The sequence below is a fragment of the Acinonyx jubatus genome, chromosome A3 (genome assembly GCF_027475565.1).
Source record: "Acinonyx jubatus isolate Ajub_Pintada_27869175 chromosome A3, VMU_Ajub_asm_v1.0, whole genome shotgun sequence".
Lineage (NCBI taxonomy): Eukaryota > Metazoa > Chordata > Mammalia > Carnivora > Felidae > Acinonyx > Acinonyx jubatus.
Window position 1 is genome coordinate 65,009,806 of NC_069388.1, and position 25,569 is coordinate 65,035,374.

General features: G+C 37.2%; 1 protein-coding gene across 5 annotated transcripts in view; it reads left to right on the forward strand.

Annotated features, from left to right (window-relative positions):
* SOCS5 (suppressor of cytokine signaling 5) overlaps positions 1–22,070 on the forward strand; it is a 65,274-nt gene extending 43,204 nt beyond the window's left edge. For all 5 annotated transcript variants that reach the window (XM_027072521.2, XM_053200554.1, XM_027072520.2 and 2 more), the window contains exon 2: positions 17,860–22,070. In XM_027072521.2, coding sequence (XP_026928322.1) covers positions 17,872–19,482 — 1,611 coding nt within the window. In that variant the 5' untranslated portion in view covers positions 17,860–17,871 and the 3' untranslated portion in view covers positions 19,483–22,070. The remainder of the gene's footprint in view (positions 1–17,859) is intronic.
* The last annotated feature ends 3,499 nt before the right edge of the window (positions 22,071–25,569 follow it).

The window sequence follows — 25,569 nt, forward strand, 5'->3', positions numbered from 1 at the left end:
TTTCAATAGCATTTTTTTTCCAACTAGGAAATGAATACATTTGAATGTAATGTTTTCGAAAATACAGAAAAGGAAAAAAATGAAATTATAATAAAAAAACCCACCCAAGATAACCCCATTAGTATTCCCTATGCGTAATCTCTTTAGTAAATATATGTTTATATGTATATGTGTATGTTGAGGTAAATTTAGATGTATTGTTTTGTGTCCATATTCGTTTAATATCATGAAGATTTCCAAAATTTTAAAAACTCCTGAGACATGGTTTTTAATGTCTTTTTGTTATTCCAGCATATGAAAGTAGCACAAGTTATTTAACAAATTCTCTATTAACTAAACAATACAGTTATTGCCAAATTTTTGCTAAAATAATGGTATGAGGCCTATCTTTTGTATGTAAATCTATGTCCTTACCTGACTATTTTCTTGGAATAAATTTCTAATTGTGAAACCAATGGTCTAAAGGTATAGTATGTCATTTGTCCTTTAATTTCGTTTGTGGGGTTTTTTTTGGTTAACCAAAGTTTAAAATTTTATATCATTAAGTATTTGGATTTCCTTTTGGTTTCTTTCTTCAGCATTTTGTTTAAATAGGCTTTCCCGTCTCTTTTTTGAGAGGTTATCCTTCTATTTACTTCATTAAAATTCTCACCCATTCCTTTTATAGGAACATTTGAGATGACTAAATTATAGACCCAGAAGCACAGTTTTCAAGTTTCAGAAAATTGGACTGTTAGCTGTATTTTTATTCCCGTCTACTTCCAAACAGAAGGAAAAAAGATGATTAATAATAAACCTATGGTTGAACATTTAGTATAATGATAGTTGATCTAGCCTTATTTACGGGAGTGGAAGGAGGATCTCCAAGTCAATCACAAACTTATAAACTAAGGTCTTTCGTGTGGGTTTACTATTGATAATAGCAGAAAAGAGGAGGAACAGTATAAGTTTTGTTTTTCATTGTCTGCTTAAAGGAAGCATATTGATTTTTTTTTTGAGAGAGAGAGAAGTCTTGGCAGTAAAGTCAAAGAGGAGTTTTTTTGTGTGGGTCTTTATATGACAGATACCATTTTTTAGAATATGGAATAATACAGGCCATTTATTTTATAAATTCTTTTTTTTTTAAGTTTATTTCTCTGTTTTTAGTAATCTCTACACCCAGCGTGGGACTCCAACTCATAACCCGAAGTCAAGGTCACATGCTTTCTGACTGAGCCATCCAGATGCCCCATTTTATAAATTCTTAATAAAAGTTGAGGGTGTAATATTAAGTTGTAATTCCAGTAAAGTATATCTGTAGGAAGTCAAAATAATGCAGACCACATATTGAAGTAATTTGATCAGGTACAGAGCATAGAAAATCTTTGTGGATGGTTTGATATTCCTTAAACTAGGTGTTTGAACATAATAATCAAGATTTCTAAAAATCAGATTTTGACATACATATTTGTGATTTCTACTTAGAAATAGAAATTGTGGAGTGGTTCATCCACATTAGATCCAAGTATTTAACTGGAAAATTTGACATAGGGGAAAATTAGAGTATTATTATTTGACAGGGTGGAGAATATGAGAATTAACTGTACTTTAAGCTGCTTGATTCATCTTTGAAACTATTTAAATTTATTTTTCTCTATTTGTAAAAAGAACCCCCATTTTAAGCTATATTTATGGGAAGTAAATATTCCCTTAACTCTGTAGGAAGGTTTTTTTGGGGGGAGACAGGGGATGGGGGGAGTTTGTATTGACAGAACAGTATGGCTTTTATTAGGTATTTTTTCAGCTAGCACTGACTTGTAGTGTTTAAATTGAGCATTAAATCAGCACTTGACTGAAACATGACTAGCTGTGGGTAATGAGACTATTTAGACAGCTCTGTACGTTGGATGTTAGGATTACACTTCAATCGGACAATAGTGTGATCAGGAATCAGAACTGTAACTGCTGTGCTGCTGCTAGATCTTAAATAATGTGACTCTATTTGTGGAATGCTATGCTTTTTTTTTTTAATTCTAACATTAAAAAAAAAATCAATAGCCCTTTGAGGTTAGTTAATTCAGTTGCTTGTGGAAGAAAGACTACCTGGGTTGGCTAGAGACAGAGGGTTGCTTATCCTCTTCAACATCTCCCATGAAAGACTCCTCACAGATCTCTTCTGGTTGTTTATTTACATTTTTAACTATTTGCAATATTAATTTTTTTCCTAAGAGTTTCGAAGGAATTCTCCTTTTTAGAGAGAGATTCCTTATACACATAAAAACAACCATTTGGTCACGTTTTTTCTCCAAGTGTTATAATTTCAGGTATGTTAGTTACCTTTGTATTCCTAAGTTATGATACTGAGAACTATTGTTTGTTGCTCCTTTGGTGCATAGTCCTTAAAGTATGGAGGAAGTAACTAGATATAGAGTACCGAGACTTTGTTCTTAACTGCTTAAAATCCTGGAATCAATACTATGGAAGATGTTCAGAGGGCAGGGAGTGGAGGAGGATAGGCTAGGTAGCTGTTACAACTCAGACGTGCAAATGATGCTGAAGCCTGAACCTGGAAGAGGGGCAGTGAGATAGAACAGACAGACCTGTCACGGCTATGGGCTGGACTGTAGACCACATTCTTACGGTTCATTGCTCCCTAGGGAAGCACAAAGGCAGTGGTAACTCTAGCATATTTCCCCCCTTCCATTTTAATCTCATCCTCTGGAGCATATAGAAGTTAGGACTTTGGTTAAAGGAATTATTTAACAGAAATATCAGTCTGTTTTCTTGCCCTTTAAGGTCATTTTCTTTGTTGCAAGTCATTTAATTTCTGTTTCCACTGTTTGTTGTTAGTATATAGATATATTTGTACTTAGCATATAGATAATATGATTTGATTTGTGTGTTTATCTTGTATCCTGTGACCCTGCTGGAAGGACCATCCTTCCTTCCTTCCTTCTTTGCTTCCTTGCTTCCTTCCTTCCTTCCTTAAGATTCCTTAGGTTTTCTATATGGACAATCATGTCATCTGAGAATGGACAGTTTTATTTCTTCCTTTGCAATTAGTATGCATTTATTTCTTCTTCTAGCCATATTGTGCTGGCTGTCGCTTTTCTTTTCACCCTAAGCTCTTGCTCTGGCCACCAGTGATTAGAAATCACAGTTGTTAGAGTGACTTCTGCCTGGAATGCTTGTCTGGGTTGGTGCTTTCCTGTGCAAAGATTTTTAATTACTGACCCAAAGTCTTTAAGGGTTATGGGCTATTGATTTTTTAATTTCTTCTTGAGTCAGCTTAGGAAATTTATATTTTTTCAAAGAATCTAGCTATTTCTTCTTTTTAAACTTATTGGCTTAAAGTTTTTCATAATGGCCTTTTACCCCATAAATCTTTATTTTATATCTCTGTTTGTTCCCCTTATGTCTTACAGTATTCATCCCTGTAGTTTGTGACCCTAGACTATTGTGCTTTCTAAGAGTTTTGGTCTTCTCTTGATTGGTCCGTGTGTGGGCACACTAACCCCGGGCCCCGTTTCTAACTTGGAGTTTCTAACTGCTATATACTTGGTAAACAGAGAGTAAAGTTTGTTTAAAATGCGGGTGAGCTTAGAGTAAATATGCATCGAGCAAGTATTCTCATCTGAGAATGTGAACTTTCAGTATAATGTCTTCCACATGCAGTATCAGTAAATGTTAAAATGAGTATATTTTTAATCATCTTTTCAGCTTACTTGTTTCTCAGCTTTTGATAGATAAGGTTTTATTTCTGTTCTTTTAACAAGTTAAAGATTTTTTAATTGTCCTCTTTTTTTTTTAATATATGTTGTGTGTTAATAGATAACACAAAACTGGGGTGTATTACTTGGAGTTCCTAGTCTGTAATTTTGGTCAAAGTGTTCTTCCTGATATTAGTTTTCGTAAGTGTTTAAATGGTATCCTTATTTGCCTTTACTTCTTCCAAGATCCCTCCCAAATATTCTAAAGAATAGACTGATTTCAAGATGTTTAAATTTTCTTCTTTCTTAAGCTGGTAGAGAATCTAGATCAAAAAAGGAAAGTTGTCCTAATTATGTTTGTTTTCTTTCTTAGATTCATTACAAGCTATCAAATTATTTGAAGACCCTTAGTTTTCTTCAGGCCTAAAATTTGGCATAGAAGAGAGTAGTGCCCTTTAGTTTATACGAGGAGGATACATGTATTCTCAGTAGTTTTAGACAAAAAGTAAAAGGGTAAAAGGAAAGTATTGTTATAAAAAAAAAATTATCTTATTTTAGTCCTTAGAGTCTTTGTATTTCTTGTGATACTAAACTCCTGGGGTTATAAAATGGTTACCCTTCCTGGAGAAGGAAATGGTCCAGATTACAGTTACTCATTTACCATTAGTAACTGAATATTCTTTGTGAATTATTAGCACCATCACAAGGAGCTCATTGTTAAGCACTTTCCCAAATCAGAGATTCTTTTCTGGATTAAGACTAGCCAGCCTGGTAACTTGCTCTGCCAAATTCTTCAGCAGAGAGTTGTTTTGCTTTGTTGGTGTTTGTTTGTTTGTTTGTTTGTAGCTGCCTTTTGGTGTTAAGGGAGATGGGGGGACAGGGGTGTTGATGTCACGTGTCTGTATGCATGTAGAGGCAGTATCTACAGTACTAATCACACACTGTTACAGCGCTTAGGGCAGGTGCCTGATTTGCCTAACTGAAGCGGCCTCCCTTGAGGCAAGAGATGAAGGAAAGACTAACTCACTAGTTACCTCTCCCTAGACATAAAACAGCTTTGCTTTATGCTACTGTCACCAACATGTACCTTCTCCTGCTTTGGATTGGTTGTAAAACAAAAGCTACAATTTTTGAGCCCCTGCGATCTACTCAGCTGTACTTACCTTGTATCATGTTATCCTCTTAAAAACCCTTGCAAGAGAGGGCTAATTGTTCCTATTTTTAGATGGAAAGGCTGAGAGTTAGATTTCACACAGCTAGCAGAGTGCTTGAATTTGATTTTCGGGCTCTCTGAAGCTAAAGCATATGTTCGTTGTGTTCCACCATGGTCTGCCAGTAATGCTGGCCAGATAAGAAACGTTTCAGTGAATGGTATATTTGTTAGCTTATTACATAAGATACTTTATCCATGGAAAATGAAGTGTAACTTATTAGGATTTTATGCTCCTCTAGTATGCAGTATCTATATGGTAATATTGTGGCACTGTTTTTATAGATTAACAAGGAATATTAGAGTAAAAAATAAATGAATGAGGACTATGTTTCTGGGCCTTGCCCAGTACGGTGCAGATTAACTATGTTCAGTTTAGGCTGTAGATGAACTATAGCTTCAACTGCTTTGGAACATTGAAATCCCTGTAGTGTTTCCCAGGAAATAATATAGAAGTTGAAATGGTTAATAGAATTTACAGTCTGACAGATACTGTACATTGACAGATACTGACATTTTGCCATGACCCAGAACTGAATGGGAGAATTATTTAAAAGTTAAAACTTTATGCTAGATAGTACTGGTAGCATTTTTGAAGCCTCCTGTCTTTTGAGTGTCTCACATGTGAAAGGCTTTAATAGATGTGGTTTCTGATTCTCATATCTAACCCAAGAGGTAGGTGTTGTTATCCTCATTTTACCAAGAGGGACATTTAAGTTCAGAAATTCATCCAAGTATGAATACATCCAAGTTCACAGCATTCTAAAGTGGTAAAGCTGGACTTGAACCTTGTATCCTGCTCCACTTCTTCATAGACTGTCTCATGCCTGTGCCCTTTACATTATGCTGCTGGAAGCAAAGGGCAGGCAGCATCTCTGCAAGTGATTTGGGTTTAAGAATGGGATTTTGATGGCCTGCAGCACCCTCCTACACACTGGAAGTTAGAATTGTGTGAGTAAAATTTGAGAAACGGAGATACAAATTTTATTTACTTGTTTTTTTTATTAGAAATAGCCCTTCAAGGCGCCCGGGTGGCTCAGTTGGTTAAGCGTCCGACTTCAGCTCAGGTCATGATGTCACAGTTCATGAGTTTGAGCCCCGCGTCGGGCTCTGTGCTGACAGCTCAGAGCCTGGAGCCTGCTTCAGTTTCTGTGTCTCCCTCTCTCTCTGCCCCTCCCCTGCTTGTGCTCTGTCTCTCTGTCTCTGTCTCTCTGTCTCTCACTCTTAAAAATAAACATTGAAAAAATTAAAAAAAAAAAAAGAAAGAAATAGCCCTTCAGTTATCTTTTTGGAGAAAGTATTAATGCAGTCTAACACTGTGACTTGACTCTTAATTTGATGTCCCCTTTTTCTTCTTTTTTTAAATGGGCTACTGTATTTCTCTTAATATGCAGGAAGAAATGTAAGAACTTCTTAAATTTCATCCCTTGAAATTAGGCATGTGGTTTCAAACATATTCTTAACTGACTATTGCTAGTATTCTAGAAAAGTAGAACCTATTTACATAGATCCATTAGTTTTAATAATGTCAGAACATTTCTGAGTGGCACACTAGCCTATACAAAGGGTTAGGACTTTCATAGTAGATAGGCATACATATTTCTTTTGTAAATGAAGAAGTTATACAAATAATGAAACAATGACAAAAGAAACATATGTGAACTATAAAAAATATATAGTTTTCTTATATAAAACATCAGTTTTCTTGTTACTTCCATTTTACCCCACCACCACATTTGTACCATGAAGCCTGGGGAGAAACATGGATGCTTTAGAACATGTAAAACATTCACAGTAAGCCTGTGAATACACCTTTTACTCGGCATTCTTTTGGTCAGATTATTGTTTCACTCATTTCAATTAAAATGGAACAAGCGGTAGTTTTCTTTTCAGTATGTATGTGTTAGCTTTGTCAACTTTTTTTAAAAAATATTTTTAATGTTTATTTTTGAGAGAGAGAGAGAGAGAGGGAGGGAGGAAGGGAGGGAGCGAGGAGGGGCAAAGAGAGAGGGAGACACAGAATCTGAAGCAGGCTCTAGGCTCTGAGCTGTCAGCACAGAGCCCAACGTGGGGCTCGAACTCACGAACTGTGACATCATGACCCAAGCCGAAGTCGGAGGCTTAACCGACTGAGCCACCCAGGCGCCCCCGTGGCTCTGTCAACTTTTAATATCAGTTCCACCCTTGTTCTGTAATAGTTGAAGAAATATAGAAATGATATATTCCTATAGGTTTTAAAGAGCTTTGTCATGACACTACCTGGATTTAGAGTTGTTAGTGTACTGTTCTAAGCTGTATTCAAGAAGAGCTAGAAAACCTGAACAGACTGATAATAATGGAAGAAACTTACATCCGGGATATTACTAATCTCTCTGTTGTATTCATTTCTGCATCTATAAAGTTGAGATCATTTTTTCTCGCGGGGTTGTTGGGAGAAGCAAAATTTTTATATCAGTGCCTGGCACATGGTTAGCATTCAGTAATGGAAATCATCCTCAGCCATCCTGTCACCACTGTTCTTTTGTTCGGCTTGCTAGACGTTTGTTTGTTTGATGTTTTATTGCTTACTTCAAAGACTCTTGGATTTATTTGTTGGTTTAAAAAACATAGCTGCTAGACATTTTTCTCTTTTACTAATCTGATCCCATCTCTGACATAGCTAATTAAATAAAAAATACATTCTTCAAGAAATGAGAAGGGCTATAGCCACCAACATGAAGGAGATTTTTTTAATTATTAAAGAATCTTATGTATAGCTTCTTGTATAAAAGAGAACATATACTAACATAACCAGTGGTTATCTCTGAGTGGTGGAATTTCAGGTGAGGTTAGACTTGTTTGGGTGTGTTTATATAGTGCTTTAATTCTTCCTTAATATGTATATGTTTCATTTTTATAAGAAATAGTTCCCAATTTGTTTGCTGTTATGCTCTAGGAACCATCCATATACCTTTATCATTACAAATTTAAGATTATCCTCTTAAGGTATTGTTTCCCTAAGTTGTTCCATAGAATGTCCATTAGTTTTAGTAAATATAATATCAAAGGTGTTATAATGTGTTATATCAGAGGTGGCCAAGTATGTCCCTTAGGGCAGATCTGGTTTGCCACTTGTTTTTGTACAACCGTTGAGGGTAATGATAAATTTTATATTCTTAAATGGTTGAAAAAGAAATCAGAAGAAAAAGAATTTTGTCGCAAGTGGAAATGACATGAAATTTGAATTTCATTGACCACAAATAAAGTTTTATTGACATGCAGTCGTACTTACTCATTTACTTATTTTCTGTGGCTATGTTCAGGCTATAATGGCAGAGTTCAGTAGTTGCCACAGAGAATGTATGGGCTGGAAAACCTAAAATACTTATTATATGGCCCTTTACAGAAAAAGTTTTGTCGACACCTGTACTACATTGGAGAAATCTGTTTAGAGTTTTGTTCTGGTTGTTGGTTTTTGTGTTTTTTTGTTTCTGTTTTTGTTTTTTAACTCTGCCTGCTTTAGGGTAACCATCTAGTTTAAAATCTATAATTTCCAAATTAAAAGTAAGAGCATTTTGATAAATATCCCCAAATTTCCATGCAGAAAAAAATCTCTAATATATGAATATGTTGTTTTCTTAATGGTCTATAATTTTCAGTTTTGGATTCCTCTTTTACTTAAGAGTTATATTTTCCTAGTGGTTTTTTTGTTTAATATCTGGTTATTAATTCCCATTGTGGCCAAAATGTGGCCTGTATAATTTAAAATTTTTCCTGTTATACAATGTATCATGCACAGGAAAGAGTGAATAAAATGTAAGTGCAATCTGAAGAACAGTTAATAAATAAAACCATGTACTCATCACCCAGTCTAAGAAATAGAAATTACCAGTGTTTTATTTATTTATCTGTTTGTTTTCTTTTTAAATTTTATAATGTTTATTTTTGCGAGAGAGAGACAGAGCACAAGCAGAGGAGGGGCATAGAGAGAGGGAGACACAGGATCTGAAGCAGGCTTCAGGCTCTCAGCTGTCAGCACAGAGTCCAACGTGGGACTGGAACTCACAAATTGCAAGATCGTGACCTGAGCTGAAGTCGGATGCTTAACCGACTGAGCCACCCAGGCGCCCCATGTTTGTTTATTATGTAAAGTAGTCTCCATGCCCAATGTGGAGTTTGAGCTCACAATCCTGAAATCAAGATTTGCATGCTTTACTGCCTAAGCCAACCAGCACCCCCCAACCATGTTAGCTCTCTAAGTGCTTCTTTCTAATTCTGTATCCTTCCCCTCAATAGGGAGCCATTTCCCTGGTTTTTACATTTTTATTATATATCTAGGTATGCCTAAACAATATATTTTGGGGTTTGCCTGTTTAAAAGGTAAATTGATTCATCATGTAGGTATCATCTATATCCTTTCTTTCTCTAAGCATTATGTTTTTGAGATTCACATATAGATGCAAACAACCGTAGTTTATCATGCCTGCTATACGTATAGTAATGCATTATATGAACGTACATTTATGGACCAATGAAGCTTCACTTAGATATCTCAATAACTGTCTCAACTACAGCATTTCCTAACTTAAAGTTATTACTCTCTCCAACCCTCAGTTACCAAACTGTTCTGTCTGTTGTGTTTCCTGTTTCTGTCATGGCATCTCTATACTCCCAATTCCCCGAGCCAGAAACTTGGCAGTTATTTTTGATATCTGCCTCTTTTTCATTCCTCATTTCCAATCAGTCATTACTCCTATAGATTTGACTTCTCAATATTTCATATTCATGTTTACCATCACCATCCTAGTTGAGCTCCTACTTGTCTGCTGCAGTAGTCTTCAGTGCAGTATTAGCATTCTGTCTTATTCTCATTTCATTGATTCCAAAGTTCACCAGCCTCACCTGTACACTCGTCCTTTCACTTGCCAGTCTCTGCTCATTTAGCCATTACACAGGCCATGCTCACTCCTGCTTTGGGACTTTTGCAAATGCTGTTCCCTCTGCCTATAGAACAGTCCTGACTCATCTGTCAGGACAAAAATTTGAACTATCACCTCCTCAGAGAGAAGTTGTCTTTGCTCACCATCACCATAAACTAGGTCATGTCTCTACTTTTAGGGCTTTGTACTACACCCTCTTGGCACTACTATAAATTTTAATTAAATGGTTATTGAGGAAGACCTCTTATCTGATTCACTTAGGACCAGTGGCCTACAAAGTGTAATAAAGGAAGAAGTCATAAGAAGGGATACATACCTTAAATATTTTACTCTAATTTCAAGAATAAGACTGCATGTTCATTTGCCAGATTTTTTATTAAGGGCCAAGATCTTTTCTTTGAGAGTAGGTTCACTAGTTGCAATTCCATATTGCTTATCTTGTAGAAACCATATCCTGTATGTATCATCTAAGATTTCCAGTTTGGGTTTTTTAGGTAGAACAAGAATTCAGACTCTGATCATGCATTCTGACTTTAGAATTCCTTGTAGATCTTTGCAATATTTTTTCTGATTTTTTTTCTTTTACTATTTTCTTATACCTATTTCTACAGTGGTATCTCCCTTTTATTATTTCAGAGTCCTTCAACTCAGTCTTCCCCATTCCTCCACATTTCAGTAGGTTAAGTAACAATTAAATCACACTGTTACAATAATAAGTATAAATAACATGGACAGTGTTGGAAGCTAACATAACTAACTCTGTAAAAGTATAACTCAACTGGTGGGAACAGAAGTATCTGGGTGTACTAGATCATTGGGCCTCACATTTAAAAAACATTTTTTTTTAAATTTATTTATTTTGAAAGAGAGTGAGCAGGGGAGGGGCAGAGAGAGAGGATGAGAAAAGATCCCAAGCAGGCTCTGCACTGTCAGCACAAAGCCTGATGTGGGGCTCGAACTCACGAACCGTGAGATCATGACCTGAGCCGAAATCAAGAGTCATAACGTTTAACTGACTGAACCACCCAGGCGCCCCTGGGCCTCACAGTTTTCGAGTGCACGTGTACATGGTCTACTGTATTAATATATTATGTGTGTTGTAAAAGTGTAAAGTATATAAGGTTGAATTATATGACCATTTATTACCCACAAAACATGATATTAAATACCAGTATAAAAGATAAACAGGCATCCAGTTAGATAACACAGACCATGTCACAAGAGAGTGTATAAATAACAATTAAAAAATAACATTTTTAAAAGCCCAAATGGTTCCCAGATTCTTTACGGGACTACAGCTATGACAGCCATACATCCCTGGATTTCCGTTTTACTCTTAATATTAAACACTGTATCATCTCTTTCTAAAAATTATTGAAGTGCCACCAAAATATCTATCAAAACTCATTTCTCCTGAACCTCCTCTTGTACCTGAATTTGGCACAAAAATACTTTAATCAGTCCCTGTTGTCTTGATTTTCGTTACTGTGACTGAAGGACTTTTTTCACTGGACAGGTATTACCATGACTAAAGTAGTCTAAATAGACTAAGAGGAGGGAGATAGATAGCGGAGGGATGTGGGTTGGGTTATATTCCCCTTCTTTACCCACTATTGTGTGCCGTGTAGTCTTAAAACTTGTTGAATTTAATTTATTTCTAATAAAGTATGAATTAAGTCCCATTGAAATGAACCCCAGGAACTGTTTCAATTATTTTGTTTTGTGGAAATTTTGTAACATATACTGCTTGACATTAAGAGGGCCATTGACTATATAGTCCTTAATTTTTTTTATATATGTAAATTTTTGTAGTAATGGAATTTGACCTCTGATTTTCCATAATTTTGATTTATAGCTTATCCTGTTAGATATCATTTTTCAACAAAAGCTCTTTAACTTACAATAGTTATAAAACCAGTTTTAAATTGTGAGTGTCCTTGGGGGAAGGAATGACTTTTTAGGAATTTGCTTTGGATCATTTTAAGGACAGCTATGCAGGTGTAAAAATGTGAATGAAAGCTTATAATGGATGATGAACTTGTAATCTAGAGTCAGTACATAGGAAATTCAATACTTTTTTAGTCCTGTGTAACTTTATATAAAGCCCTAAAGTAATGGACTTGTAAGTTAGGCCTCAAAGAGTTTCAGCTAAATACATTTCCAAAAATTTAACAACAAAACAAACAGAAGAACCTCAAAACTGACATTGTAAATATTAAGATAGTTGAAATGCTTTCCTGATTCTTCTTACGGGACTCATCTGTGAATCACTATCAGTATTTTTTTCTTTGCAGTATTACAGCCGCCCACATAACATTCCCCATGTCAAGAAAAATCTACTTTCTATCCCCAAGGGATGTGGAAGCATAATAGTCTTTCTTTAAATTAGAATATTTTGTCACGATGTAGTCTAGCAACAGTCTCCAGATTAGGAATGGAGAATTCACTAAATTTCATGCTCTGTGAAAATGAAACCGAGGTTCAGTGTTAGAAACAGCCTTCTGTAACCTGGCAAGTCCATGTTTTCTACATGTCCCACTTGTTTTTACAGCGTATAAAGAACTGTATAAGGAGATAATAAGTGGTTTTAAGTTTGGTTGCTTTCTAAAATGGACATTTTTCAGGTATAGCTGAAATAAATAGCTACAGAATTTATCTTATAAACATGGAGAAGAGAGACTTTTGGACTTCTTGAATACTGCTCTTCTGATGTCCACAGTGACATACTCTAGACTGAGGTCAGTAAACTTTCTCTGTAAGAGGCCAAATAGAAAATATTTCAAGCTTTGCAGGCTACATGTGGTCTCTGTCAAATATTCTTTGTGGATTTTTTGTTTTTGTTTTTTTATCCCTCTAAAACTGTAAAAACCGTTCTCAGCTAGGGTCCATACAGAAACAGGCCACAGGCCAGATTTGGTCTTTGGGCTATCATTTGCTGACCCCTGATCCAGATCAGTACTTTCCAGCAGAAATATAATTTGGATTATATGTGTAATTTTTAATATTTTTAGTAGGCACATTTAAAAAGTAAAAGGCAGGGGCACCTGGGTGGCTCAGTTGGTTAAATGTCTGAATCTTGATTTTGGCCCAGGTCATGATCTCACAGTTTGTAGGTTCAAGCCCTGCATCGGACTCCAAGCTGACAGTGCAGAGCCTGCTTGGGGTTCTCTCTCTCGCTCTCTCTGCCTCTCCCCTGCTCATGCTCTTTCTCTCTCTGCCCCAGCCCCACGCATGTACACACATGTACTCTCTCTCTTTCTCAAAATAAATAAATAAACATTCGAAAACATCATTCAGGGGCACCTGGGTGGCTCAGTCAGTTAAGTGTCTGACTTCGGCTCAGGTCATGATCTCGTAGTTCGTGTCGAGCCCCACGTCGGGCTCTGTGCTAACAGCTCAGAGTCTGGAGTCTGCTTCAGATTTTGTGTCTCCCTCTCTCTCTCTGCCCCTCCGCAACTCATGCTCTGTCTCTCTCTCTCTCTCTCTCTCTCTCTCTCTCTCTCTCTCTCTCAAAAATAAGTAAACATAGGGGCGCCTGGGTGGCTCAGTCGGTTAAGCACCCGACTTCAGCTCAGGTCACGATCTCACGGTCCGTGAGTTCGAGCCCCACGTCAGGCTCTGGGCTGATGGCTCAGAGCCTGGAGCTTGCTTCCGATTCTGTGTCTCCCCCTCTCTCTGCCCCTCCCCCGTTCATGCTCTGTCTCTCTCTGTCCCAAAAATAAATAAACGTTAAAAAAAAATTTTTTTAAATAAATAAACATAAAAAACAAAACAAAACAAACTTCGGGGCTCCTAGGTGGCTTAGTTGGTTAAGCATTCAACTTAGCTCAGGCCATGATCTCACGATTTGTGAGTTCAAGCCCCGTGTCAGGCTCTGAGCTGTCAGCACAGAGCTCTGACAGCTCAGAGCCTGGAGTCTGCTTCAGATTCTGTCTCCCTCTCTTTCTGACTTTCCTTCACTCATGATTTCTCTCTCTTTCTCTCTCTCTCTCTGTCTCAAAAATAAACATTAAAATAAAATTTTAAATAAGCTGCTGGCACTTATCCTTAAAAAGAAAAAACCTCATTCATAGAAAAGTAAAAAGCAGATGAAATTAGTTTTAATAATATATTTGGCTAGTTATATCCAAACTATTTATCATTTTAATATATGGCACCAGCCACATTTCAGGGGCTCAATAACCCATGTGTTGGACAGCACAGCTCTAGATGACGAGCTACTGTGAGGGCTGTGAACTGGTGCCAGTGTTGTTTGTTAACATTCTGGGACAAGTTAAGTATAGGAATTAAAAAGAAGCATTTAAAATATTCTACAGCTATTTGATAGTTATTTTATGTTTATTCAATCTAGTAAGATTGGCACTTGTATTTCATATGTCTTTTTTCACATTTCACTTTTCTAATGTATTCTTAGAATGTCTTACAAAAGAATCTATTTGTGAAATTAAAAAGAAACTGCCTCTTCATTCTGGGTAGTTTAAGAGGCACTACTGTAGATAGTCTTTCCTAAGATTCCATAGGCCTCTTGTGTACATGGCAAAAATGAAACGAAGAGCACCAGTGATGAGATTGTGGTGGGTGGTGTACTTAGTTCTGCTCCCATCCCTCCAGCCGCTACAGAGCAGTGTCCTCCTTCTTACGTCTTTCAGAGCTACCATTGGAGCCCATGGCTGGAGTAGGTCAGTGGTTTTCAGGCTCAACTCTAGGATCACCCAGGAGCTTCTAAAAAACAGCAGTGTCCAGGCCCATCTCCAGACTAATTGAATCACAATCTCTCGGGAGGTGGCCTGTGTATCATGTAGTGTAAAGAGCTTTCCGGGTGATTATATTATGCAGCCAGTGTTTATTGTGTGGATCCTTCACCCCAGGGGGGAAAAAAAATTTGCTGTTTTCTCCATTTGGAAAGAATCACTAATCTGGGTAGGGGGTTTTCTGTGTGGTGTACTATTCACTCTCTGTAACAGTGAAAAGAGGGCTTTCCAGTTAAATATGTCAGGTTGAACATTGGCATGTTAACTTTACTCACTCCTGGAACCTCGCTAAAATTAAAGGAATAAAAAAGGTATAAGGGGGGCACCTGGGTAGCTCAGTTAGTTGAGCGTCCGATTCTTGGTTTAGACTCAGATCATGATCCCAGGGTCGTGGGATCGAGCCCCATGTTGAGAGAAGATTCTCTCTCTCCCTCTCTCTGCCTCACCCCTGCGTGCTGGTGTGTGTGCTCTCTCTTTCAAATAATAATTTAAAAAGAAGGCATAAGGCATAAACCCATAAGAAAGCAAATGAGAGACTGAAGTAATAATAAGCCTGATTGATCAACTGGTTTTCAGTAGAAGCAGGTAGCTAGAAATTAACAGAATGGAGAAAACAGATATAAATGGCTGCAAACAAAGATATTAAAAATAAGCAAAGCAATCTATAGTGTTGGCTCAGAAATTAGAGGAACCAGTTAGCTCAGAAGGTAAGGGTGAAATATGAAGCTGAACATAGGAGTGTTGGAAAGTCTGTATGTTTCAGATTCACACATGCCCTCCTTTACCCTTAGCGGTCAGGAGACTACTGCTCTTTTTTACCAGGGTAAAACTAGAGGTTAGAGTTTGGAGAAATTTAATCTAAGAGGTCCAGTCAGGACTGAAGTGGAGTATCTTTTGAAAATAAGGACACCTTTTTAAAAATAAGGACTAAGCAAAAGTCTGAATATTGTGGTTAAAACCCTACTATTCTCCTTGCCCTGTTCTCAGAACATGGCAGTCAGGTGGACATGTCCCAGAGAGGAAATTGGAGTATTTCTCTCCAGGGTAAGCAGCCAGGAGACAAGACTTACAGATCCTGGCATTTGTGGATTTCATAATAAAAAACCAACTCATTGCCTCCTCACCTTGTAGGGAAAGCCAGTCATTTTACAAGTACCCAACCCAACCTCCTGCACCATCACGTAGACAGAGCTTCTGATCAGTGTGTTAGTGGCCGCATCATCTGTGATGGACGGCTGGGACTCATCAGACACTGTGGAAAGCCTCCAAAATAAAAAACAGAGACCTAAAGATTTAAGGAGAAAAAAGAAAGAAACAGATAAAAACATTTAAAGTGTTAAAAAAAAGAAGAAAACATTTGAAAAATGTGTATCCTCTGAGAAATGAAATATTCATCCAAGAAGCTAGAATAGAATGTTATTAAAAAGAACATTCAGAGAATAAGAAAAACGGTCTTGGAAATTAAAGCTGTGATAGGAAACATTCTAACTGCAGTAGAAGTGTTGCAAAGTGATACACTAAAGAAATCTTCCAGACAGTAGAAAAGAAAAAGAAATGCAATGTTGAAAAGAAAATATATATAATCAGAAGATGAATCTAAGAGGTCTGCTGTCTAACAAAAGGACTTTTAGGAGGGAGGGACGGGGGCAGTGGGAAGGACATGGAAAGGACACGATGAATGTAAAAAAGGCCCAGGCTAAGGATAAAAAGAAGAAACCGCAACTTCTCACAAAATAAAAACAGGTCACATAAGAGGAGACCAGGAATTGCTGTGATCATGGACTTTTCACCTATTGCCCCTCTGTATATTAACTGCTATATACCTAGCAGTATGCTTATAATAAAGAATAATCTGAAAGTGTATTTTATGATTTCATAGGCATAAATTCTCTATGTTGGCATCATTATTAGTCCAAGAGCCCTTTCTGTAAGAAACTAGAATGAAGCTATATAAAGTTTATTTTTTATTGTTGTCTTAGCCCTAGTCAACGTCTTGAAAATCCAGCTATTTATCACAAAGAGCATTAGGCACAGTTGTAGAAAGGTCAGCTCTAATGCCTGTCACCACTGTAAGAAAAACATTCCAGCAGGATTGTAAACTATGAAGAGTAAAACATAATGAGATAATAAACATGAACAAAACAAAATTCTGGGGAAAAAAGTACCATACTCATTAAAATAGAAAGAATAGAACTTTTAAATAGAAAATAGAAAGAAAATAGAAAGAAATAGAAATAGAAAATAGAAAAATAGAAAATAGAAAGAAAGAACTTTAAAAAAAAAGTTTCTGCTATCCTTTGGTGACAAAACCACTTGATTTTAAATTTACATTTTTCCATTTCTTCTAATGTTGACTTTTAGGTTATTGAAGGAGACAGTGTGACTGTCAGTGTTAGAGTCGTAAAATAATTTGTAAAGTGTGATAATCTGCTTTTGATTTTTTTTAAAGGAACAAAAATAAGCCAAATTGCATATTTTTTATTTGTTTTGTTAATTACTGCGGTATCACAGCTTTTTCTATTACTCTGTTATCTCCAGGCTTTTCCAGGATTAAGAATTGGGAAGCTGAAAGACACCTTTCCTTTTAAATCCAAATATTCTCTTTCTTTCCTCCTACTTTCTTTTCTACTCAAACTGCTTCTTCAAGATTGTGGATAAAATTCAATACATTGCAGAATAGGAAGGGAGGATACTGAATTTTTACAAGTGGTTTATCTGTAAGCTGTAGGTTGCCAGATGAGTGGAGTATAGCAGTTGGTAAGTGAAGTCAGGAAGATTAGTACTTAAAGATTTTTGAACTAATTTTAATGTGTTACACAAATGTCCTGATTTCAACTTCAGAGTAGTTGAGTACAGATATGTTTCAACAATACAGAACATATCTTCCCTTTGTAGTACTTGAGCCAGTGCCTGAATTAGTTGTAGTAAGGAGACCAAAGTCGGTGTCATAATGACATTAGGTTGATGCGTGGGAAAAAGAAACCAGAGTTTAATTGAGAGGGTTTGTTTCCTTTCCCATGAGATCTGAGTATTCTGTCTGAAAGGAAATGGCGAGTGAGGACTAGCTTGACTAGTGGTGCTGTGAGTGCCATGAAAGGGCCAGAGACCTTACCACTACCAGCATTGTTTGCCTCACCACTTTAGCAGGGCAAGGGAGGGCAGATTCCTGACCCGCATCACTGAAATTTCCAACGATAAGGGGGGGGGGGGGGGGGATGTGTATGGGAACTGCCTGTTTTGTTCGCACATACCACCTAACTTAGTGTTCTCTCTTCCTATTTTGTCTTTAGATCTTATAATCAATGGATAAAGTGGGGAAGATGTGGAATAACTTCAAATACAGGTGTCAAAATCTCTTCGGTCATGAGGGAGGGAGCCGTAGTGAAAATGTGGACATGAACTCCAACAGATATCTGTCTGTTAAAGAGAGAAACATCAGTATAGGAGACTCAGCTCCTCAGCAACAAAGCAGTCCCTTAAGAGAAAATGTTGCCTTACAACTGGGATTAAGCCCTTCAAAGAATTCTTCAAGGAGAAACCCTAACTGTGCCACTGAAATTCCTCAGATTGTTGAAATAAGCATTGAAAAGGATAATGATTCATGTGTCACCCCAGGAACAAGACTGGCAAGAAGAGATTCCTACTCTCGGCATGCCCCATGGGGTGGGAAGAAAAAACATTCCTGTTCTACAAAGACACAGAGTTCATTGGATACTGATAAAAAGTTTGGTAGAACTCGAAGCGGACTTCAAAGGAGAGAGAGGCGGTATGGCGTAAGCTCGGTGCACGATATGGATGGCATGTCCAGCAGAACTGTGGGAAGTCGCTCTCTGAGACAGAGGTTGCAGGATACGGTGGGCTTGTGTTTTCCCATGCGAACTTACAGCAAGCAGTCAAAACCCCTCTTCTCTAATAAAAGAAAAATACACCTTTCTGAATTAATGCTTGAGAAATGCCCTTTTCCTGCCGGCTCAGATTTAGCCCAAAAATGGCATTTGATTAAACAGCATACAGCCCCTGTGAGCCCACACTCAACATTTTTTGATACATTTGATCCATCCTTGGTTTCTACAGAAGATGAAGAAGATAGACTTCGAGAGAGAAGACGGCTTAGTATTGAAGAGGGGGTTGACCCTCCTCCTAACGCACAAATACATACATTTGAAGCCACCGCACAGGTTAATCCGTTATATAAACTGGGACCAAAGTTAGCTCCTGGAATGACCGAAGTAAGTGGGGACAATACTGCAATTCCACAAGTTAATTGTGACTCAGAAGAGGACACTACTACCCTGTGTCTACAGTCTCGGAGGCAGAAGCAACGTCAGGTGTCTGGAGATAGCCATGCCCACGTTAGCAGACAGGGAGCTTGGAAAGTCCATACACAGATTGATTACATACACTGCCTCGTGCCTGATTTGCTTCAGATTACAGGGAATCCCTGTTACTGGGGAGTGATGGACCGTTACGAAGCAGAAGCCCTCCTTGAAGGAAAACCTGAAGGCACATTCTTGCTCAGGGACTCTGCGCAAGAGGACTACCTCTTCTCTGTGAGCTTCCGGCGCTACAACAGGTCCCTGCACGCCCGGATTGAACAGTGGAACCACAACTTTAGTTTTGATGCCCATGACCCATGTGTATTTCACTCCTCCACTGTAACAGGACTCTTAGAACATTATAAAGATCCCAGTTCTTGCATGTTTTTTGAACCATTGCTTACTATCTCACTAAACAGGACTTTCCCTTTTAGCCTGCAGTATATCTGCCGTGCAGTAATCTGTAGATGCACTACATATGATGGAATTGATGGGCTCCCTTTACCGTCAATGTTGCAGGATTTTTTGAAAGAGTATCATTATAAGCAAAAAGTTAGAGTTCGCTGGTTAGAACGAGAACCGGTCAAGGCAAAGTAAACTCTCCTGCCCCCAAAGGGCATTAACTAGATCTGCTTTTAGGTGCATCAGACAGTACACCTATAGCAAGCACACGTATCAGTGTTAGGTTTTTTCAGTACAGTATGTAGGCTTAGTGTTAGTATCTGTCAGATGCAGTCTGCTGTTAGTCAGGTAAACGTGGTGCCTGTTGAGACAACAGAAGACAGCTACAGGTGTTCAGTGAGGCTACAAAAACACTTTGTCGATTGAGCTAACGGTTTGGTTTTTAATGACTGTAGTAATTGAGTGAGGCAACTCTGGGGCATTTGCTATGAAGAATTTTATTTCTTACTGAAGAACAAATTATTAATATTGGATGAGTATTTCAACAGTGTGACTAATGTTTGAAATTGTTATTTTTTCTAAGAATTTTTCTATAACCTTCCAAAAGTAGTGATGTTTGTAGTTACTATAAATCAAGCTTTGGAAGTCCAAAAAATAAAGACTGCCTTCCTTTGAGAAAAAAAAATGCAATTTTCTGGCCACAAGGGCATAGTGCAGTTCACTTAAGTGTTGATGTAGTTTATAGTCAGTCCCCTGTCTCTTCTGCAAAAGGTACTGTTAAATAAACCAGGTTTTCTAAATAGTTCTTAAAATTTCAGGCTTACAAAGTTGGTAGTGAATTTTATTTAAAGGCCTTAGGTGTTTTTTTTTAGTGAGTGCTTTAACTTAAAACACATTGGGAATAGCTGCAGTGTAGTCCTGTGTGTGATTTTTTTTTAAGTTAATACACGCATTCTAATCATTCATTAGTTAAAGTTGGATCTTTCTGTGCCCATGATGAGTTTGTGAACCATGAAGGAAATGAGACTAGAAGATGCCCAACCAAGTCAGATAACAATAGCTACAGTGGTTGCTGATGTTGACATTATTGTTAAACTGTAATGAACAGTTTGGATGGCAGTATTTATATCTTTGTTGTAAACTCTCGTAGCTGAATTGCTTAAGTACAATTTATAGAATTTCAGTGCAGTTAATTTCTAATGGAAAATCTGAAACCTACATTGCAGATTTAAAAGGTACTGTACAACCATTGTATCTGTAAATAACTTTACTTAGCACCTTTTTGTCACTTAGAATAGTATGCAATACTACTTGAGTGAGCTATTTTGGAAGTAATACCAAGTTCTAGTGTTTGCTTCTTAGTAATGAACTGAATTTACAGTTCTGTCCTAGACATTTTGCACTAGTCGAATCCATTCTTGTGTCTTTTTGTTCATGTGCTCTGTACCACTGGTGAGTGCTCCTTGGTTTCCTTACCTGCTGCTACAGAAAGTTCTTTTACATCCTGATGGCTATTGCCAAGGCTACAAAAAAAGAAAAGCTATATTTGTATGCAACACTAACCCTTTGACTGCTAATGTGCGTTTCTGCTTGCTGTGCCTTGTTATGGCTGCTTTTTTGTGCTAATAAAGTACGTTTGGTGTTCTCCTTGTATATCTGCTGTTTTATACATTTGCAACAATTTCTCTTATAAATGCAATGGTATTGGGGTTTTTAAACAAGCATTACCTGACAACCTACTATAGTTAATGCAGAATTACTGTACAGTCTAATATTGACTTATTCTGAGTAAGCAGATTCTAAATTTAATGCTATTCATCTTTCCAATCATAATCACATACACTGTGGAGCAGTATCTATAGTTACTGCACATTACTGTACAGTTTAGATTATAACACAAAATGAACAGAGAAATATTGACTAACCTATTGATTTCTCTGCTTATAAATGAAAGATTGAAGCTATCAATGACGGTTATAATAAATGAAGATCTTTAGTCTCCCACTTTATCAGAAACAAATGAAGTCTTGTGAACTAAGAATATATCAGTGCCATTTATTGGTTTGGGGACCATTTTTATTAGTCATAAATGCCCAAAATGTAGAACTTTAACCAAAGACTTGTCCATTTTTAAAGCAAAATGGGGATTGAGGGGACTTATAATTCCTGTTATTTCTAATAGAAGTCCCTGAAGAACATATACCAAAGTGTTCGAGAACGTCATCCAAACCTACTTTAAAGCATTATGTGCAATTAAGTTGTTACGACATAATTATATTGCATAACTGTTGGGTCCGTTTTCTTGAACTTATAATGTATCTGGAAAATAATCTCTTGGAAAAGAAAAAAGTCCTTACTGATTATTGGAGAAAGATTATATATGCAAGCAAGATCTTGTTTTAAAGAGGAAACTTGAAACTCCAAGAAAACACTTGATGTTTTATATGCTTGTAGCAAATTGATGTTCTAATTGTAGTTTTATAGAAAATATTAATGCTTTTATGTATTTCAGAACTTTCATATGTTAAATGGAAATTGTTTTAAATGTGTAAATATTTGAGTTTTATGTGAGCATGTATACACTGTGCTAAAAGTCACATGTTCCAGTTTGTGTGTAATATTAATATGCAACCTTTGGTTTAAAATTTTTTTCTTAAAAAATTAGTGGCTTACATTTTAAAAAAGAAAAATCACCAGCATGAAATTGCACCTTAGTCTATATTCACTGTGTCTTTTTCTGAATCCCACTGTAGCCTGTCAACTAAATTTTTGTTTTCATGGTCTTTTTGAAGTGCATTTTAATACAAACCAGGAAATTCTTTAGAAGTTTGGACACATCTTCATAGTAAAGTAATTAACCCAAGGAAAGGTTGGTCTGATTCCTATCCATTCTCATTCATTCATTCATTCATTCTCTCTGTGTATGCATATACATATACACACATACACACGTGGATGTATACACATACGTATATACGTTTATGATGTTAATATTACTTTAAACAATAATATTGCCATCTGATTTAACATCATTTAGAGGCCTTATTCTTGTGTATATATATACACATATATAGTATGTGTGTATATATATACACATACTATCCTTGTACCATTCAAATTTGATTATCCACACCTAAAGTTTAGTCTTGCTGATACAGCCTTATTTGTAATACAGTCCCCTTACAACAAGAAAAAGCATGCATCAGTTATTTTCTGGCTAAACACAGTAAAAAATTTTTGAAAAAGGAACAGCTTGGTTTAAATACAGTTATTAAGAGTCATTATTAAATTTATATTTCTTCAACAAAAACTGAGCCCAAATAATCCTACTCCACAAACTGTTCTGTGTTCTTATGGTCCATTGGAATGTTTATATAAGATTTATAATGGCTTGAGCCATAAAAATTGAAACTTGAATTCTGTGCTTCACTTTGACAAAATTCAGAGTTTATGAACCTTTTTACTTGATGTTTTGATCTGGTTGCTATTCATTTTTATCCCAAGCTTCCTTTGCTCCCTGGCAGTAAACACTAGTTTGGTAACTTATTATTGAGACTGGTCTTAGATCTTTTATTTTTGTAGCAAAGAAAGCTATAAAGTTGCTTTTTGGTAGAGGCCCAGAGGCTGTGAGTGAGTCAGCACTCCCCTAGGAAAGAGGCAGAGCCTGTGTCCATCTCTGGGAGTGTGTTAACACAGGGAAGCTCACACCAGTTTCTCCACTGTTTCTGTGGCCCAACACATGCACTTTACCTAGATGAAATTAAATAAGAATGCACACCAAGGGCTGGCTTAAAGGTGAAAAAAAGTGTCCTAAGGGGACAATACTGCATGGTGTGTGTATGCATAAACAGTGTATATCTATGAGGCTCAGGTTTTGTTTCCTATTTTTGCAACAGCTGATACCGAACATAGACTTCTAAAATGTGGTATGTTCTGAGGAGATTTGGGGTTGGCATTTTTGTGGAAAGTGCCTGGTTGTTGTGTTTTGTTGTTGTTTTGAAGTTGGGGGTGGAATGGAGGAGTTGCTGTTGCAAACTATGGATCAGTTGGAACAACTGTTTTTATGCCCAGGAGGCTTGATTGAATATTTAGATTCTTTTCAGCCAGTCATTCAACAATTATTTATTGAAGACTCATGTGCCAGTCACCATTTTAGGTGATTGTTATACATTGGGGTACAAGACAAATCTGTAGGATCACTGGGAAATAGTGACCTTGGATGACAAAAAGAAAATAACCGAGATCAAAGAAGAGAGCATTTTGATGAAAGAAACAATGAAACTAAAAATCTGGAAGCAGGAATGAGCTTATATGATGAGAAAGAGAATGGCTATAAGACCAGAGTCCAGTGAGTGTGGTGGGGAATGGCAGGTGATAAAGATTGGCAAGGGCTGGACTGCTTCAGACTGTGAGCGCATTGAAAGGAATTTATATTTTCTGAATGTGATGGTAAGCCATTGGAGGGTTTTAAGCAACAGAGTGATGTGGTCTGCTTTCTATTTCTCTAGTAGATTGAGAACAGCCTATAATGGGGTAAAATAAAGGAGACCATTGAAGTCATCTAGGTGAGAGATGGTGAAAGCCTGGACTGGGGTGGTATAGGGAGAAGTCAGATTGAGGTTGTCTCTTTTGGTAGTAAAGCTGATAATCTGGTAATGGATCATATGGGAGGAAGAAAGAAATAAAAAATGACTGATTTTTTATTTTTTTTAAGTTTTTTTTTTTTTAATTTTTCTAATGTTTATTTATTCTTGAAACAGAGACAGAGCACGAACAGGGGAGGGGCAGAGAGAGAGGGAGACACAGAATCTGAAACAGGCTCCAGGCTCTGAGCTGTCAGCACAGAGCCTGATGCGGGGCTCGAACCCACGAACTGTGAGATCGTGACCTGAGCCGAAGTCGGACGCTCAACCGACTGAGCCACCCAGGCGCCTCAAAAAATGATTGATTTTGAGCAAAGGCGGTGATGCCATTAGTTGAGATTTCAGAAAACCAGTGGAGGAGCAAAATGGAGGGTGTAAATTGAATTCTCCCTTGGATATGTTGAGTTTTGAGATTTCTATTAGTTACCCCAACAGAGACATTGAGCAGGCAGTTGTATATATGAACGTAGAATTAGGGGAAGAAATAGAGGAGTCACCTTATGGATAGTATTTCAGACCGTTGGACAGGATGGCAACAGGTAGGAATTTGCATATTTCTTTGGGGAGGGTAATTATGGCAACATTTATCTTAGTTTGTCAATTCAAGATTCTGTATCATTAGATTCTTTGAAAATCTGAAGGATTTGGTAGAGGTGGAGGATTTCACTTTTGAAAAAGTTTTTACTTACTGGAATCCTAAATCCTGCACTCTATTTAAAGTTTTATCCATATCAAGTTGGGTTGTCATGCTTCCTATGTCAAATTAGCTTGTGTATCTTTTTTTTTTAATTTTTTTAATGCTAATTTTGAAGAGACAGTAGGGGGTGGGAGGCAGAGAGAGGGAGACACAGAATCCCAAGCAGGCTCCAGGCTCTGAGCTGTCGGCACGGAGCCTGACATGGGGCTCCAACCCACAAAGTGTGGATCATGACCTGGGCCGAAGTCAGATGCCCAACTGACTGAGCCACTCAGGTGCCCCTGTGTATCTTTTTTAGTATGGATTTTTTTATGTGAGAAATGCCAGTTCATTATGCAATATTTAGGAAGGACTGAGGATTATAAAGAATATGTGCCCCCAAAATTTAAAATCAGTCCATGTTGTCATTTTCTCTATCATTTCCCATCACCAGCCCCAAGCCTGCCTCTCCTAACTCCCATTTTTGTAATCTTCCAAGAGGTAACTGCTGTCAACATTTATTAATTATCCTTCCACTATTTTTTCATGAGACTTTACAGTGAAAGGTTTGAAAGTTTATAAGATACGGATACAGATAGGTGATAAGATATAGAAAGAGGAAGACAGTTGTAGTCCTTGAATTATTTTGAGAATGGTATACAGATTCTACCCCTTATTTGAAACAGCGGGGGCTTTACATCTTCAATCCCTTCCAACTCTTGAGGCAGATCATTCAGTGGGTTAGAGTAACTGACATTGCAAAGGCCCAGTCACTGATGGTTTCTTCAAATAAAATTTCAGTAGGAGAACCCTTACCACATGGAACTTCTAAACTAGTGGGGACACAGACAAATACATAAATGTCTAATGATGACAATATATGGAAATAGACGAAGCAAAAAGTAATTTTAAAAAACGTGCTTACATGCTTGACAAGGAAAAACAGAAATGATCCAAGTGGAG